The sequence below is a fragment of the Gordionus sp. m RMFG-2023 genome, chromosome 4 (assembly GCF_954871325.1).
Source record: "Gordionus sp. m RMFG-2023 chromosome 4, tfGorSpeb1-WG-v2, whole genome shotgun sequence".
Taxonomy (NCBI): Eukaryota; Metazoa; Nematomorpha; class Gordioida; order Chordodea; family Parachordodidae; genus Gordionus; species Gordionus sp. m RMFG-2023.
Window position 1 is genome coordinate 22123930 of NC_088778.1, and position 16958 is coordinate 22140887.

At 25.7% G+C, this 16958-nt stretch overlaps 1 protein-coding gene across 3 annotated transcripts; it reads left to right on the plus strand.

The window, feature by feature from the left end:
- The first annotated feature begins 10616 nt into the window (after positions 1-10616).
- LOC135928007 (uncharacterized) lies at positions 10617-12758 on the plus strand. Of its 3 annotated transcripts, none has more exons than XM_065464313.1 (5): positions 10617-10727; positions 11479-11689; positions 11730-11773; positions 11821-12241; positions 12286-12755. In XM_065464313.1, exons 2-5 carry the CDS (start codon positions 11512-11514, stop codon positions 12432-12434), a joined length of 792 nt encoding a protein of 263 aa, XP_065320385.1. In that variant the 5' UTR covers positions 10617-10727; positions 11479-11511; the 3' UTR covers positions 12435-12755. The 3 variants fall into 3 exon arrangements, with proteins under 3 accessions (XP_065320385.1, XP_065320386.1, XP_065320387.1); XM_065464314.1 differs by lacking the exon at positions 10617-10727 and adding an exon at positions 11282-11442 and having other exon boundaries at positions 11486-11689; positions 12286-12758; XM_065464315.1 differs by lacking the exon at positions 10617-10727 and adding an exon at positions 11287-11442 and having other exon boundaries at positions 12286-12757.
- Positions 12759-16958: the final 4200 nt, after the last annotated feature.

A 16958-nucleotide genomic window follows, 5' to 3' on the forward strand; every position in this document is an offset into this window, starting at 1 on the left:
TTTTCTTTTTTATTTAACCCTTCATTTGTTTCTAAAAATTAGGTCCCAATATTCGGCTTATGGGTATGGGTTTTCAAAACTCCAAAATATTAATATGTTGTTCTAGATTTTGGTTTATATATACTATTTAACTATATTATGCATCATTAATAAATTTGACTTTATGTCAAATTTAAATCAAAAATGATGGGAAAAAAACCTTTGTTATAAAATAAAATTTTACTTTATAAAAGACTTAGCAATAAAAATTTAAATATTAAAAGTTTTTTTATTATGGTATTTTATATTTTTCAGAATTAAAAAAGATTTTAATACCTAAAAATGATGTTTTTATTATTTTAAAATGATGTTGTTAATAAGTATGAGTTAAAAATCACTCACAAATCACATTAAATGGGATAAAAAGTCTCAGTTATTTAAAGGGGATATTAAAAACCCTAGAGATAAGTTAGTATAATAAATTTCTTTTGAATAAAGATAAAATTCTAACTTTTGACATTAAATCCAATTCAAAACTTCTTCAGCCTCAAAAATTACATCTTTCGAATGATTAATTACCATCCTAAAAATACTAAATTGTTGTAATGTAATATATCTGTTTGAAAAGCGCAGCACTTCCCCGACCTTAGTTTTCTCTACTTTATTATGTATATGTCGTAATTTTAAGGAATCACAACTATCCAGGATCATCACGAATTAAAAAATAATCCCCCTGTAAGGATTAATTTTAAAGGATAAGAAATTTATATTATCACGTTTTGAGCGTGATAATTTTCAAAGTTGTTTTTTACTTGGCATAAAGTATATATGTTCAATATATTAATCAATATATATCTAATCAAAACAACTATCCAATTTAAGATATCACTTTATAGATAAATAAAGGCGTTGGAGGGTCAAGAACATTTTCAACTGATTCTGATTTCATAAACAAGATTTTAAAAGTCAATGAGCTTTTAAATCATGTCTGATCGGTTCCTATTATGAATATGACTAAATTTTTTTGAAAATAAGTTTAACTGATCATTTTTGTTTACCGGGATTTAGTGATTTTAGGTGGACGATTTTCTTTTTGTACTATCCGCTTATTTCGATCATTTAAATAAGCACTAAATGGTGACCCTTTCCCTATATCTTCTGTTATTTCCTATCGCGTTAGGGGTACTTTTTATCTTCCATAAATTCGTATAACTGCTTATTTTTTAATTCATTTTCTCCAAAAGAATATATTTTTCATTGTAAAATGATTATTCGTTAGGAGCACTACTTAAAGCAAAATAATAATTCGAAAAACAATTACATGTGTGGTTCTTATACATATGATGAGTTTTGAAAATTGATTCAATGTAGATAATGTTATTATAAGGTTGTAGTTCTTTTGAGTCTATTTTAACATTGCTTTTTTTAATAAAAAGAAAATCCTTTAATTATGCAATTTAATTTAAGGTCAATTTCAGGAATACTGATATAATTATTAGCCATCAGAATTATACAAGACCGGTGTTATATAGTAGGTGTTTCGCCCTTTACACTAAAATTCCATTATCTTTTATAAAAAATAATTAGATAGCCTCATCATTAGACTAAATGAAAAAATCGGGGCTTGAGCGCTATTTAAGATTAAGTAATAGGAGCTCTTTTACTATATAACAATGACCCTAAATTGGGAAGCCTTTCCGGGTAGGATTGCATAATCAAATTTAACCGACAAACCAAAACAAAAATTTTATTTTTATTTTTAATACATAAATAAAACAAATTATTAATATTTTTTAAATAAATTAGTCTTCACAATAAAAATACACATAAAATAGATACTTCCTGACACAAATGTGACATGTCCATTCAAGACAATTAGTACATTATATTAAGCATTTTACTGAATGACAATATTACATCTTTTTAGAGTTAGTGATTACAAAAGTTACTTGAGGCTGCCAAATTTTCAAAAATATAACTAGATTCAAAATATAATATATAATTTCGATATCTATTCGCTAAGTGTACATACCAGAACGTTCTAAGCGTATGAAATTTTGTAAAATATATTATATATTTACCTTTATTTTTAAAATATGGAATTTATACAAAATTAATACAATAGTAAAAACAGATGTTATGTTATGATGTGAACATTGTACTTTAGTCATATAAATTTTGAAAATTAATTCTCAATTCTCAATTTTTAGCTTGCCTTCTTTTAACATTATGTGCTAGAACATTCAAATGCTGTCTGGAACGTTTTGATGTGGTCAATATGATAATATTGTACCTGTTATCCTTATTTATTTTTTGTGGCCTTTGATAAACACAAAAGAGCAAAAGATACTTTAATGTATTTAGAATTGATTTTTGAATTGCGATTAAAAATCCAAGATTGAAACGTAGCCTAAAGCGTGACGTTAAAGTTTTTACTTCACTTATAACTATGTCTTTGATTAGTGTCTAGCAAAACTAATTGATAAATTGATATATACATCCGGCATTAACTACGGAAAATTAAGAAATATTTTATACAAAATTAAAATACCATATATGTATCTTCCATGGATGGTACCATATCTAAATCCTGGCTACTATACTGTTCATACACTATTGCTTACGAAAAGTAATAAATAAGTTTTGGATATAGGTTAAAAAAATATTTTATAAATAATACAGATCAGGATTTAATTATTTTAGAGGAGTATGTTTTATTGTTTGTAACGGTTATAATTTAGAAACTGTCGTAATCAAGATCAATATAAAAGAATAAAATAAAGTTAATGTAAAAAAAAGAATATCCATTTTGAATTGATCCAAACTTTTATTATTTTTTAAAAAAAAATTTAATCTTTCTTCTACATAGCAAACAAAAACGGTTTATTTTAGAAAACAATAAAAGCTCACATGGTAGTTTTATTTATTTTACTATTTAAAGGGTCTGCATTGACAACGTTGACATCCAAGGAACTATTAAAAGTACCAAAGAAATTGCATGAAAATATGTTTGTCAAGGAAAATTCTGAAGGTTTCAGGAAAAAAGTATCAAATTCAATCAAAAGCAGTCATCCACAGATAAATATATTTATCAGCCACTCCTATCAAATAATTTCATACACCATATCAAGTAAAATTGGAATTATTTATAATGATTACAAAAGTATGAAATTAAGAAAACCCCTGATCTCATAGTCCATTTTAGCCAACTACTATGTAGAACCTACAAGGCGACCCAAAGCTGCAAAATATTTTAAAAACCTGGTGGGATAAAGATTAAAATTATTTTTTTTAAATGGGTCAGGCCATTGCCTAAAAAAGGATATATAAAAATTACAATTATAGGCCTTGTTTTCATTTATATAGGAATGAAACATCTCTTAAGCGATTCTTATCACAGTGTTAGATTAAAAGTAAAAGCTAATTGAAAACTTCGAATTTGTTTGATTATTATTTTGTAAAAGTAGTTTTAGAGAGTATTTTTATCAGCTTCATTTTATTTTATTAGCCAAACTCTTATAAATAAATCATTATCCGTCAGGTATCTTTATTTCTTATTTAAAAATAATTATTTCTAGAAAAATATTCTAGGGAATAAAATAAATAATATGGTGGATGATTCAGTGACGGCAAGATCTATTAATGATTATCAATAGTTAAATAATCTTTTTTTAGTAACAAGATTAGATAATCTGTTACTTATATTATAGTTTTATAACATCATTAAAATTATGTAATTTCTATGTTCTTATGTCAGACAGTTGAAAAAAAACACAATTATGGTATTCCCATCTAATAGAAAAAAATAACTATTTTTTATATGTATAAAAATAACCCTATAAAAAATTAAAAGGTGTATATAAAATAATTAAATATAACGTATTTGATAGGACTAATTAACCTCATTTTTCAAAAATATTTACTGATCCTAGCTCCTCTCTTGAGAACAATTAAGTGCTGAAATTAGGTAAATCACATCATGACTTTTTTTTTGCTGAAACACATTAGATATTAACATGAAGCACCCTGATTCCTTGGTGAAATAAAATAGATATGTTTACATGGCTCCAGCAGGGGGATTGGTAATTGGAGAAAAATACCAGGAAAAAAACTCAATCAAAAGAACTGCGGAAAGAAATGATAAAGAAAAAAAACTGCTGGAAGAAAAAACTTTGGAATACTGCTGAAAAAAATTAAGAAAAAAAAACTGAGGGAAAAAATTTCCGAAAAAAATCAGTAGCAATAAAAAAAAATATATTTGTATATATTTAGAATAAAATTATTATGTGTAATATTTAAGGTATAGAATTAATCTTATTTTTTAAATTATGCATGCAATGTCAATGAAAATTCAGGAAAGGGGTAAGGGTTAGAGAATTTGTAGAGCCCAGAAATACGGTCTAGCCCGGCCCAAATTAATTGGGGCTTGATCAGGGCTTAAAAATTTAATAAAAAAATTTAGGCAGAAGAATGGAAATTTTTTTTATTCGGGCTTGCGGTCATTAAATATATATATAATAATGTTTCACTTCTTTTCTTAAGATAAAATGATAATGATAATTTGTCTTAGAATTAGGACAAAACAATTAGTGATTTCATAAAAGAATGTTTTTTTATATTCATAAAAAAAATGGTATACAATATACATTGAAAAAATGCATAAATGCATAAATGCAAAAAGCAAGCCAGCAGGTATCTTTCTGCAATGCTTGACCGTTTTTGCAAAATATTTTTCAGGGCCAGTCCGGAATTTTACAATTATTTAAAACCTTGAATAATGAATAATGCAAATTTATGATTTTCCCTTCACAAATTTTTGTTACGTGCTTGATCAGGAGACTTGTACATATTATTTTTGCAGACCGGGTAAAGGCCTATACCAACTGGCTGATAAGCTGCTTTAGGCCGAAACGTGCTGATGGTAAAATATATTAGCATAGAAACATGTATAATTAAAAATATAAACATTTGGTTCTTGCCCTTATATACCCTTACTAGATTTCTTTTGAAATATTCAGAAAATTTTATTCCCACAGATTTATTTTCCCAAAAATTTTATTCCGATAGATTTTTTTTCCCTTGAGATTATATTTATGCATTTTTATTTTCGGAATGTTTTTTTCTGCCACAGACTTTTTTTGCTGGGATTTAGAGGTCAACTTCTAATATTAGATTCATCTTAGTAAAAGAGAGAAAAAAATGGCCTGAAAAAATTTGCACAAGCTCTGCATTTACACTTATCGCAAATTCGTGGCGATAGGCATTGCCAATTTTTGATAGTTTTTTATCAATTTACCGCGAATTCATTCCGTGAATGCAGGGTTAGGCTCGAATCTATGATAAAAGTCTTTCCACTTGAAACTGGACTAATTCAACAATTTTATAAGAAAATTGCCATGTAACTTCTATAAATTATACATTTTTTTCATCAAAAAAATTTTACAAGATTCTATGCAGGAACTAAGGCCTATTTATAGTAAACACGATATGAGCAAGCTGTTTGTTTTTACAAAATCAAGCCAATAAATAGATATAATTTATACATATTAAGCGTTATACGGTTATAAAAATAATAGCGAATTCGATAGGTATATGATATTTCTAAAATATTATGTAAAATAATTATCTTTATTATGGCAATATCTAGTAAATGATCGCCATGAAGAATCCGCTGTATTGTTGTTAAACGGCTCGATTTGAGCCGATTTTTTAAAACGGCTAACTCAATATTTTAGCCAGAAAAATATTGTCTAAGCCTCGAGATTTCGTTAATAGATGTTCAAACATTTGTGCCACCTAATGAGCAAAATTTTAAGGCTTGTATAATAAATTTTCCTAATAAAATATTAAGTTAGCCGTTTTTATAAATCGGCTCAGAATGAGCCGTTTAACAACACTATCAGCTGGGATTTAGATATCATTAAATAACGCTACCTTGAACATAAGGCGATAAATGAGGCCAAGACTTACCATATAAAATTTTAAAATTAATTTGGGGAAAAAGTAATTTGTATTTTTTTTATTAAATAATAGATATGAATGGATTGAATCTGTTTGTGCTAACCCTTATATTTGTTTTTGTTGTAATTAAAGTTCTGTCAATGATTGGCATGTCAAAGAGAACACGATATAGAAAATAGTGGCCTAAAAAAATATATACATAATATATGTAGTCTATTACAAACATAATGTTTAAAATGAATGCTTTTGTTTTAAAAATAAAATTTATATTAAATTATACGAAATATTTTCATAAATTAGTTTGATTGGATATTTAAATGCACTTGTTATATACCTATAATGTTCAACTCAGTAGTGTATTAAGGAGGTAGGGAGGGGGGGGGAGTTATGCTCCAGGGAACTTTATTCGGATTATTTTATTCAATGCCTCCATAAAAAATATGATTTGAATCAAGCTAAATTATTGATTGATTTGTCGTAGTAATTATAGCAAGGGACGCCTGGGAGAGGGCATGTTTCGATTTATTTTGAACAAGCTTAGAAATTTTTCACAATTGAAACGAATTATAAAATTATTTATAAATATTTAACCAAATATGATCCTTTTTTTTATTGTATACTATTTTATTTAAAATTATTGATCATTTTAATCAATTATATATTACATAAAAACATAAAGTTTATAAATTAAATATAAAAATAACATATATACTATATATATTTTTATACTAGTTAATTATCAAGTGAATAGACTAAATAATTATATAAATTAATAATTATAAATTTACTGGAAAAAGCAATTTAATTTATACAAAAATTAAAAAAGAAAAAAATAAGTAAATATATTTCTTAATTTGAGAAAGAGAAAAAAAAGGAGATGATTAAAAACAATAAAGATAAGGGGGGAAAGACCTAAATCATCCGGCTACTCAAGAAATTTTAAATTATAATTTTAAAAAAAGAGGGCATATTTTAAATTTTGGAAAACTAATTAAAAAGTATTACATAACAGACATACGCAAGTAATTTATACTATCAAATAAGGGGAAGAATAGAAAAGCTCTTTGTTAATCTTAGATTTTTTTATTAAATTTAATAAGCTGGGGGCTGTTATTAAAAAGCCCGATTTGGGTCAAAGTTTAAAAACTGTCTGATTAAGATTTTAGCCAAAATATTAATCTGCAGTGACGAAGCGTCAAGTTTAATACTAAGGAAACAGAAAAATATTTTTAATTTTTATTAATCAAACCATACAAAAATTAAATTTATTATTAAGCGGAATTCATCTTTTTTGTGTAAAATTTTAGGTGATATTTTGCGCCCAATTCTATCATATTTTCAATTCGATTTTTTGCCAAATTATTATAATTGAATCATCGACTACATGAGCTGTTGATTCTTTATATTGTTAAACTGCCTTCAAAATAATATTCATATCCAAAAATCTTTTATCATTTCAAACATATTTTTCCTTTGGAGATAATAGACATGACCAGTAATATAGCAAGGGTGTCACTAGCCTTTAGAATCTCAGGGCGCTCAAATTATTTTCAAAATTACCTTTTTTATAGCTTTTCTTTGTAGTGATATTTAAAATTTTAAGGGGACTCTTTAAATTTTTCAGGCGTCTGGAACCTCCCCTCCCCCTAGTGACGCTATCAAAGTATAGAGAATTAGAAAATTTATATCCAGGAGCCACTCATATTTTTCATATTTATCGATAGAAAAATTGCGAATGCAAGTTTCGATTTCTTTTTTCAAGTTTTATAAAATTGGTTTTGGTCTTCCCTTTTCAATAATCAATTCTTCACATCAAAATTTCTTGAGCTATATGATATTTTTAATAATAAAATTGCAATTATTAGACATTTTAAATTAATTAATTCTTTTAAAAAATAATGAATATTTTAAAAAGGAAGTGATAAAAATATATTTTAAAAAATTTTTCATTCTCTTTTAATTAAAAAAAATATAAGCATTTTTTTATTTGCTTCCTCAATTAAGCAGTTCATTCGCATGATTTTCTCTTTATTTATTAAAAAATAAGCAATTTTGTGTTTAGTTTCCTAAGCTAAGGTTTATATTTTTTATCGTAATAAAAAATTTAAAGCAAAAATTTGTATGAGCATAATTTTTTCTTAAAAATAAGCAATTTTAATTTGCTTCACCCATGTATATTTTTTCTTAACGCAACAAATATAATAATATTTTTTACCATATAATAGTAATAATATTATTTTTTAAACGTAGTTAAAATAATAAATTTTGAGTGCTATAATATATTTTTTTTTAACATAGTAAAAATAATGATAAATTTTTTAACTTATAATAATAATATTAATTTTTAACGTTATAAAAATAATATTTTTATTTTTTATTAAGTCAGATTAGTATTAATTTTCTAAGATATATAAAATATAATGATTATATTAATTTTATTTAAAAAATTTTTAAGAAAAATTTCAAGGGAAAGGACGCTTCTTCACTGTTTTTATGTATGCCTCGATATTTAGCAATAGAGGTCCAAACCTTTCTGCCATTCATGAGCAAAATCTCCAGGATTACATAATTTTATTTTGGCTGAATCTTAATCGGGCCATTTTTAAAAACCGATCCAAATCAATCCTTAACTACACTATCTAGGTTCTTGATTTCTCCTTATCGCACTATAGAAGGTTTATCACAGGCACGTACGCAGGAATTTAGTCTGGGGGGGGGGGGGGTAACAAAATTATAAAAAAATTATATGTAAAAAATCACTTAAATGACTTAAAATGGAAATTTGAATTTTTTGAACCTTTAAAATTTATATATAAAGTATAAAAAATTTAATGTGGGAAATATATTAATACACAAAAAGTTTCTTAGGAATAATTATATTTTGTATGTTATATATTTACAATGTAATATCCAATCTTCGTTGGGATTGAGCTAATTTTTCAATTATCTCATCCTTGCTTGTCGTCAAATGCCTATGAATATTCAAAAGATTCAAACCTTTCAATATACTTTCAGAAGTTGTACTTCTTGGTATGTTTTTCAGAGACCTGCATACCCGGTACCTGGGCCGGATTGTTTAATTTATTTAAATATTCTCGGGCCTGGCAAAATTTTTTTTAAAAAACACCCGGGCTGGGCCTGATTTTTTTGAAAAAAACACCCAGGCAGAGTCTGATAATTTAAAAAAATATCCGGGCCGGGTTGTATATTTTAAAACAGCCTATACTTGAAATCGTTATTATTAGCAATAAAAATCAAAAATAAATATAATTTATTTTAAAAAAATCCGGGCCGAGCCTGAAAATTTTATTTTAAAAAAGCTGGGCCGGGCGGGTAAATTTTTTTAAAAACCCGGGCCAGGCCTTAAAAATTTTTTAAAAAAAAATCCGGGCCGTGCTGGGCTCTCTTATTCTTCTTAAAAAAGAGAATGTTCTCATTAGTTTACTAATGGGAAGAGTTGCTAATATATATATATATATATAACCATTTTAATAAATTGGGAATATAATCTAAAATCTATGAAATAATGCAAAGCATCCTTAGCATTTTTTGGGACTGTATCAACCATAGTTATTCAGATAATAAGGCATCATAAGATATTTTAACATCTCATGTAAAAATCTAACAAATATTTTTTATTTTTTTCTATCACCATCTGAAAAAGGTTGGAAAGGCTTTTGTGGAAGTAATATCTGCGTTGTAGCTGCATGATGAATTAAAAACCATTCATTTAAATGTATCTAAGAGAGAGGGCATTTGTTTTATAATACTCTTTTACTTATCTTATTTATATTAATGTTTTGACGATGAGCGCTTGCTGCAAGTCGAGAGGGGCAAATATTAAACACGTATGGTTCTGCTTTTGACTCAAGAATAACATATAAAATATGAAATTCTTCATCAACATTAGCTCTTATTTCCTTGAGTTATAATAAAATGCTCTCCGCTATTCTCATCTTCTTAATCAAGTCAATGTCATGTTTTTGAAAAGTATTACATAAAATAGTTGTATAATTAAATAATACATTCTAATGAGAAAAAAAATTTGGAATAAGTATTGAATCCAATAATTTTCTTGCTTCTGAGGATATTTCTTTCAAGCAATTGTGATATTTCAGTAATAGTAAAAGCTGTTACTGCATGATGGCGGAGACTCGATCTCGTTGGACAAGCTTGCAATTTCTTTCTCCCTGTTGGACAAGGAGTTTCAGAGATAATTATTATTTGACTAGAAATTTAGATAAATACTAGGTAAATTGCGCCAAGGAAAACTTGAAATCGAAATTAATTGATAAAATAACTTAGTTGATGAATGTGGTAATAAATGTAATTAAATATATATTTAATATGAGATAGGAATAAATATTATGTTTTAATTTTTTTACCGAATAAAGATTATTAAATTTTAAAAAAAACGAATATAAATTAATATAAACAATAATATTTTCGAAAAATATATCCAGCATCTGCATTTTTAAGCATTGGGGATGGGGGATTTGCCCCCTCCCTCGCTGCATACGCGGCTGGTTTATCAGTTTTATTAAAATTAGTCTATTTTATGAAATCTTATAAAGTAGTTAAAGGCACTTTTTGGTCTAGACCGACTTTTAGTTTTTATATTTTTATACAACAATCCTTATAAAATTATAAATTTATTAGTTATATTTTGTTAGGCATTAATTTTACATTGATACCATCTATTCTAATTTTCCTTTTTAGGTTAATCATTTTCCTTTTTCTCATTGATTATTCCGATCCCCTTAATCTCTCTGATTATAATTTGTAATGTAAGTCCTTGAATGAGATATTAATTTTTATAAATAGCCTTTATTTATTATTAAATAAATTGAAATATACTTACTCATATTAAATCCACCCTATATTTTTCATTTATTTTTTAATGAAAATACCACTATCAAATACAATTTTATGCTTTTATAAATCGATATTTTAGAATTGTAAAATAATTTTTCCCATACTGTTTAATTTGCTCATTAAAGATCATCAAATTCATAAGACTAAAATAAAATCAGCTATATAAGTTTAATGCCAAAAATCCTATATTGATAATCTTTACAAATATACAGATTATCACAAGTTTTTGTTACGATATTAATAGTCACATCTTTTCTAATTAAGTCATATGGATATTTATTAAACATAATTTCATATTAATTTCATAAGCACATTTTTTGATTATCTTTTTTCTCAAATTTACAGAATAATTAAAAAACAATTTTAATAGTATATTTCGAGGAAATAATTTTTTGCGCATGCGCGTCATATGTTATCACGTGACAATAAATCTTTCCACAAAATACCTTTTATTATTTTTTTTCGTCATTCATTTGATATTTTAACATTGATAAAATGAAAATTTTTAAATAATAGTATAGGTGATTTATTATATTACATACGGAATTTAATTTCAATTTTGCTAAATATTTCTCCTGTATCTTTATTTTTTGATGACGAAAATTTTTTAAAATTCGATTTTTTTAGGTAATTTAAAGAGTTTTTTAAAACTTATATAATTAGCTTCCAGTTTGTTACTACTCTTAATTCATTTTCATGGAACCTGAAACTAATCAACAATCTGCTGGACCACAATTATGTAAGTCAGGTTGTGGGTTTTATGGTAGCTCTTCAACTGATGGTCTGTGTTCCAAATGCTATAAAGATACTACCGTTACCACTCAGTCTTCTATAGGCCCCTCCATAACATTATCATCAACTTCTAATCAAAACTGTAAATTAAAATTTTTTAAATTAATTTTATTTTTTTTTAGATAACCTCTCCTCAAAAGAACTACGGTCTGATCAGATAAATGAAGTAATAACATATTATCAAAAACATTTTATTCTTTAATTTTAATTTAGGTTTTAAATCTATTATCAAATTCATCAAAATCATCCCTTCTTTTAAAAAATCACAAAGATTTAACTAATTCTAATCGCCTGTTAGATTTTTCAAATATTAATGTTAATGCAGACGATAAATCATATGCAGATGAAGATAAACATAAGACAAATTTTTTAGAAAATGTTAATAGTCAAGCCTTATCAGAAGACACAAATGAAAATTCTAATTTAGATAATCTTATTAACCAGTCAGATATTTCTCTTGATAGCAATTCCTTAAATAGTCATAGCTGCAATCAAAATGATGATGAAAAGCAGGATATGGATATTTTAGAATCAAATTTATCATCCTCATCACCAAATGCCTTAGCCACTGCCTCCTCACATAAGATTAAATCTAACAGATGTTATTTTTGTCGTAAAAAAATTGGTTTATCAGGTTGAATAAATATTTTATAATGATTATAAATATCTTATAAATAGGTTTCCCTTGTCGTTGTGGTGGAAATTTTTGTTCCATTCATAGATATTCAGACAAACACAATTGTAATTTTGATTATAAAGAATTAGCGCAATCAGAAATTCGTAAAAATAATCCAGTAGTTCAAGCTCAAAAAATTCAAAAAATATGAATGTATTTATCAAATTTAGAATATGTCAATTTTTTTCATTAATTTGTCTGAAAAGTTGTCTATGAAAATATAATAATGGAATATCCTCTTTTCATTCATGATTGAATGTACATAATTTTTATTAAAAATTGCAATCTTTTTTAATATATATCTCAATTCTTTTTATTATGTGATAATAAATTATAAACCTTTAACTTATTAATACTATACCTCAAATTTAAAATTATTAAGTATTAGCATATATGGTTGTCTTTTTGTTTAATAAATTTTTCAAACTAATAGATTAGTTTTAAAAAATTACAATTTAATGGTCACAATGTTTAATATGATTTTTTATTTGAAAAAAAATATTTATAATATACCAATCTTACTTTTTTAAACTCAATAAATTAATGATTACTTATTGGATGTCAAAATAATGTGTTACCTACTTATTAGTATATGAATGAATATTAAATACTTTAAATTTTTTCTACATTACATTTCACTGACTATTTGCATTTTATTTTAGTTAATTGAGGTTATTATGGCACAATTATGTTCAGAAATGTCCTGGATAAAAGGCACTGGACATTTTTGCCTTGGTCATTTTGGTCTGATTTATTATTGCTAATAGTGCCCCTCAATGATGTATTTGTAACGCCTAGCCCATTAAATTAAATTTAATCTCTACCCTTTTTTATATCAAATGCCTTTGGATATTTTAAAAGCCCACTCTTTAAAGTGATAAGCTTGGCATTGCCATGACCCTAAGAGTATTTAATATTAATCTAGAAAATATAAATAATATTAAAAAAGTATATAAATTTTTCATGTAAAGAATTTATATCCAGGTTAGATATTTGTTGTAGGCATGCTAGTATAGTTTTGTGGGGAAAATTTGTCCTACTATAATTTGATTGGTTAGTTTGGTTATTTATTTAAAATAGTTTTTTTTAACCTAAACTTATAATTTTGATAAAACACATAAGACCATAAAACAACTAATCCACTTATAGACAAAGCACTCGAGTATGGCCTTATGATTTATATTAGCAAAAAATTTAATTGTACACTCCTATTTAGTAGGGATATTTGTTACACCTCGAAATAGTCTGCTTCCAAAAATAATTAAGCAAAAACATACATTTTCAGACAAAATATAATATTTGGTCAATAATTTTAAAATAAGGCCAGAGACTCATTGGTGGGATGGTCAAACAGAGCTAGTGCTGTTAAGCGGTTCCATCTTTCTTATTTAAAAAAAGGCTAACCAAACCTTTGTGCCATGAGTAAAATATCCAGGTTTGCATAATATTTTTATAAAATATTTATATCCACATCTACCATTTTATGGACCTAAGTAGGGCTAGGGCGATATTAAATATCCGATTGGGACATATATTTAGCGTTTTTAAATATCATAGTCTGTGTTTTAAAAATCTGATCCGATATTTTTATTAGTTTTGGTTACATTATGATTGTAAATAATTATACTATCTTATTTTATACATAATAAATTCCAGTGTCCTACAAGCCCGGCCTTGGTACCAGTGCTGGACCGTATTTAAAATTTTAAAATATACCTGGGCTGGGCCTTAAAATTTTTTTTTTTAAATACCCAGGTTGGGGGCTGTAAAATTTAAAAAAAATTTATACAACATGAATTATTATATTCATCAATTAGATTAGTTATAATGATTATATATAGTAATGATTAATATAATGTTGGGTGTAAGTTAACACTAGCTAACACTCATAGTATCTATTACATAATATAATTATAGTTTTCCTGCCATGGAATAAATATGCAAAAAATTAAATACATTATTATATATTATTTAATATATCTTATATTTTTTATTAATTAAAACTATCAGTTTTATTTTTTTTATAAATACAATTAATATAGTATATTCTCAAAATATTATATACACAAATAAAATTTCCTATTTTAAAAAACCAACTAACTTTCACGGATGATTAAGTGTATTTTATTTTCCAAAGTTTAATCTCATTTCAAGTATTCGCAATGTCTATGGGTGAAAGTAGTGTTGTTAAACAGTTCCATTTAGCCGATTTTTAAAAAGATCTAAATCAAAATTTAGCCAAAATATTATTACCTGCCTCGAAATTTCGCCAATAGAAGTCCAAATGTTTCTGCCATCTCTATGCAAAATCAACAAGCTTAAGTAAGCCCAATATTTTGAGTTAACTGTTTTTAAGCCGTTTAGCAACGCTATCTGAATGTGGCTCGTTAGATATTTTAAAATCTTTTCTTGTTGCAGATAATATTTAAAAAAATAGTGTATAATTTTAACTATTTTTTTTTCATTAATTTATTATCAAATTATTTATAAAATAAAAAAAAATTATATATGTTGGCGTCAATGTCTTTTTTCCGGCAATGTGTTTTTTTTTTCAACTTTACATCATTTTTTGAGCCCGTTTTTTTAAAATTTAAAAATCTGTTTTATCGAAAATATATTCCATCATGTTTTTTATACCTATCTTTGAGTCATTTATAATTTATATAAAAAATTAATATAAATTTTATTAAGTTCAAAAATTCATGACAAAATTGTCTAAAAATTATAGGGTAGGTATTCTAAACATGATGGAATACATTTCCGCGTTCAAAAAATGATTTAAAGTTGAAAAAATAACACATTACCAGATTAAACATATGCTAACATATATAATATAAAATAACCAAATACGATAAAAAATATTAGATCGGTTTTTAAAATAATATCGGCCCGTTCTGTTTTTAAAAAGGCTAAATATCGGTGCCGATCAGATATTTAATATCGGCACAGCCTTAATAGAAATTGTTTTTTCATCTTAAATTTTAAAAAATTGGTTCTATAACATTCTTATTCTTGCTATTAGTGACAGGCTGAAACAATTTTCAGTAGTCATCTAGCTCCAAAATTATAATCTGTAATAGCAATTGAACAAAATTAAAACGAGATTAGAAAAATGTTACTTCTAGTGGGCCGTTGATCTGATCTTGATTGAGAGATAAGAATTTGTTGTCCTTCAGCCTAATCTATTTTTAAAAAAACGAGTCAAATAATGAAGAACAAAAAAAAATCTATCTGGCATAGACTATACATATCGATTTTCACCGTTCCTTTTCCAAACAGTACAATTACAACATCGACCATTATTTTAAATTATGGCCAGTCATGCCGATATTAAATATTGGATTGGGCCAATATTTTCAAAAAATTTGTAACGAGAAGAGAATTTTAAATAAATTTAACGAGTCATGTTCGGCCATAAATCGTCGGCCTAATTAGTTTAAAATTATTCAATGATTTATGTTTCTTTAAAACAGCCCTTATCTGCTAATTTTTTTTATATTTTAGTATTTTAGTATTTTAGACGTTCTATTTTCTTATACATTTGCAATTGAAACAAATAAATATGTTTTAATGGTGGAAAGATATAAATTAATAAATAAAAATCATTCTTTTATTAAATTTATTAAGTGATGACTGATAATTATTGAATCTTTATGATTTAAGTTGACAAAAAGTCATCTCAAAAAGAGGGGCCTTTTGGAAACAATTTAAATTCACTAGCAGATAGTAAACTGTTTGAATCATTGCAAGAGCATTATAAAATGTAAAGGAAGAGCAGGATATTTTTTTAGAATAGTGATAAAATTTTAAAGAATGTTATTTTCTTTACTAATGTGCTTGTATGCGAAAAGTTAGAACTGGTTTTAAAGGTTCAAATCAAACCGATATTTTTTTACGAACCGAACCTGGACCGTAAAATGTTATTTTATCTTAACCTGAACCGATCCAATATTCGTTATGGTTTGGATCCCTGATTAAAACTTTTTAAAGTTAATATAAAAATTAAAACTATAAATAATATATAGCAGGGATTCAAACCGAAGAATATCGGTTCAGGTTCAGCTAAATATTAGGGTCAGTTTCGGTTCACAAAAATAACAATATTGTTTCTATTAGAACCTCTAAAAATTAGTTTGAACTTTTTTATTTAAGCAATAAATTTATATAAATATATTTATTAACTGTAGTTGTTTGCATTGCTTCTACCTTTATGAATTGTATAATATAAATACAATTTAAATCATATTTTGAGCACGTTTTTTAGATTTTAAATATTGATTTTTCCAGAAATTTATCCCAGCATGCTTAGCATACCTATTTAATTGAAGGCAATTTTGCCGTTAACCTTTGAGTGATTTATAATTTATATAAAAAAATCTATGGAAACACTAATATAAAATATATAAGTTCATTGTAAAATTGTCTGAAATTTATAAAGTATGTATTCCGAACATGATGGAATGCATTTTCAATAAAATTAGATTCTTAAATTTTAAAAGACGCCCTCAAAAAAGGATTTAAAGTTAAAACAATAACATATTGCCGGAAAAACACATTACCTATAAAACATATACATATAACATTTATTTTATTATTAATTGCATATAAATAATATCTAATTTATAAATTATAACAAATAAATATCAATTATTGAATCAATGTTGAACAATTTATA

Excerpts from the sequence above, each read along its gene's own strand:
- LOC135928007 (XM_065464313.1), top strand. The coding sequence starts at position 11,512 with ATGGAACCTGAAACTAATCAACAATCTGCTGGACCACAATTATGTAAG. Across the intron at positions 11,774-11,820 it reads GGTCTGATCAGATAAATGAA|GTTTTAAATCTATTATCAAA; the intron begins GTAATAACATAT and ends ATTTTAATTTAG. Across the intron at positions 12,242-12,285 it reads TAAAAAAATTGGTTTATCAG|GTTTCCCTTGTCGTTGTGGT; the intron begins GTTGAATAAATA and ends TCTTATAAATAG.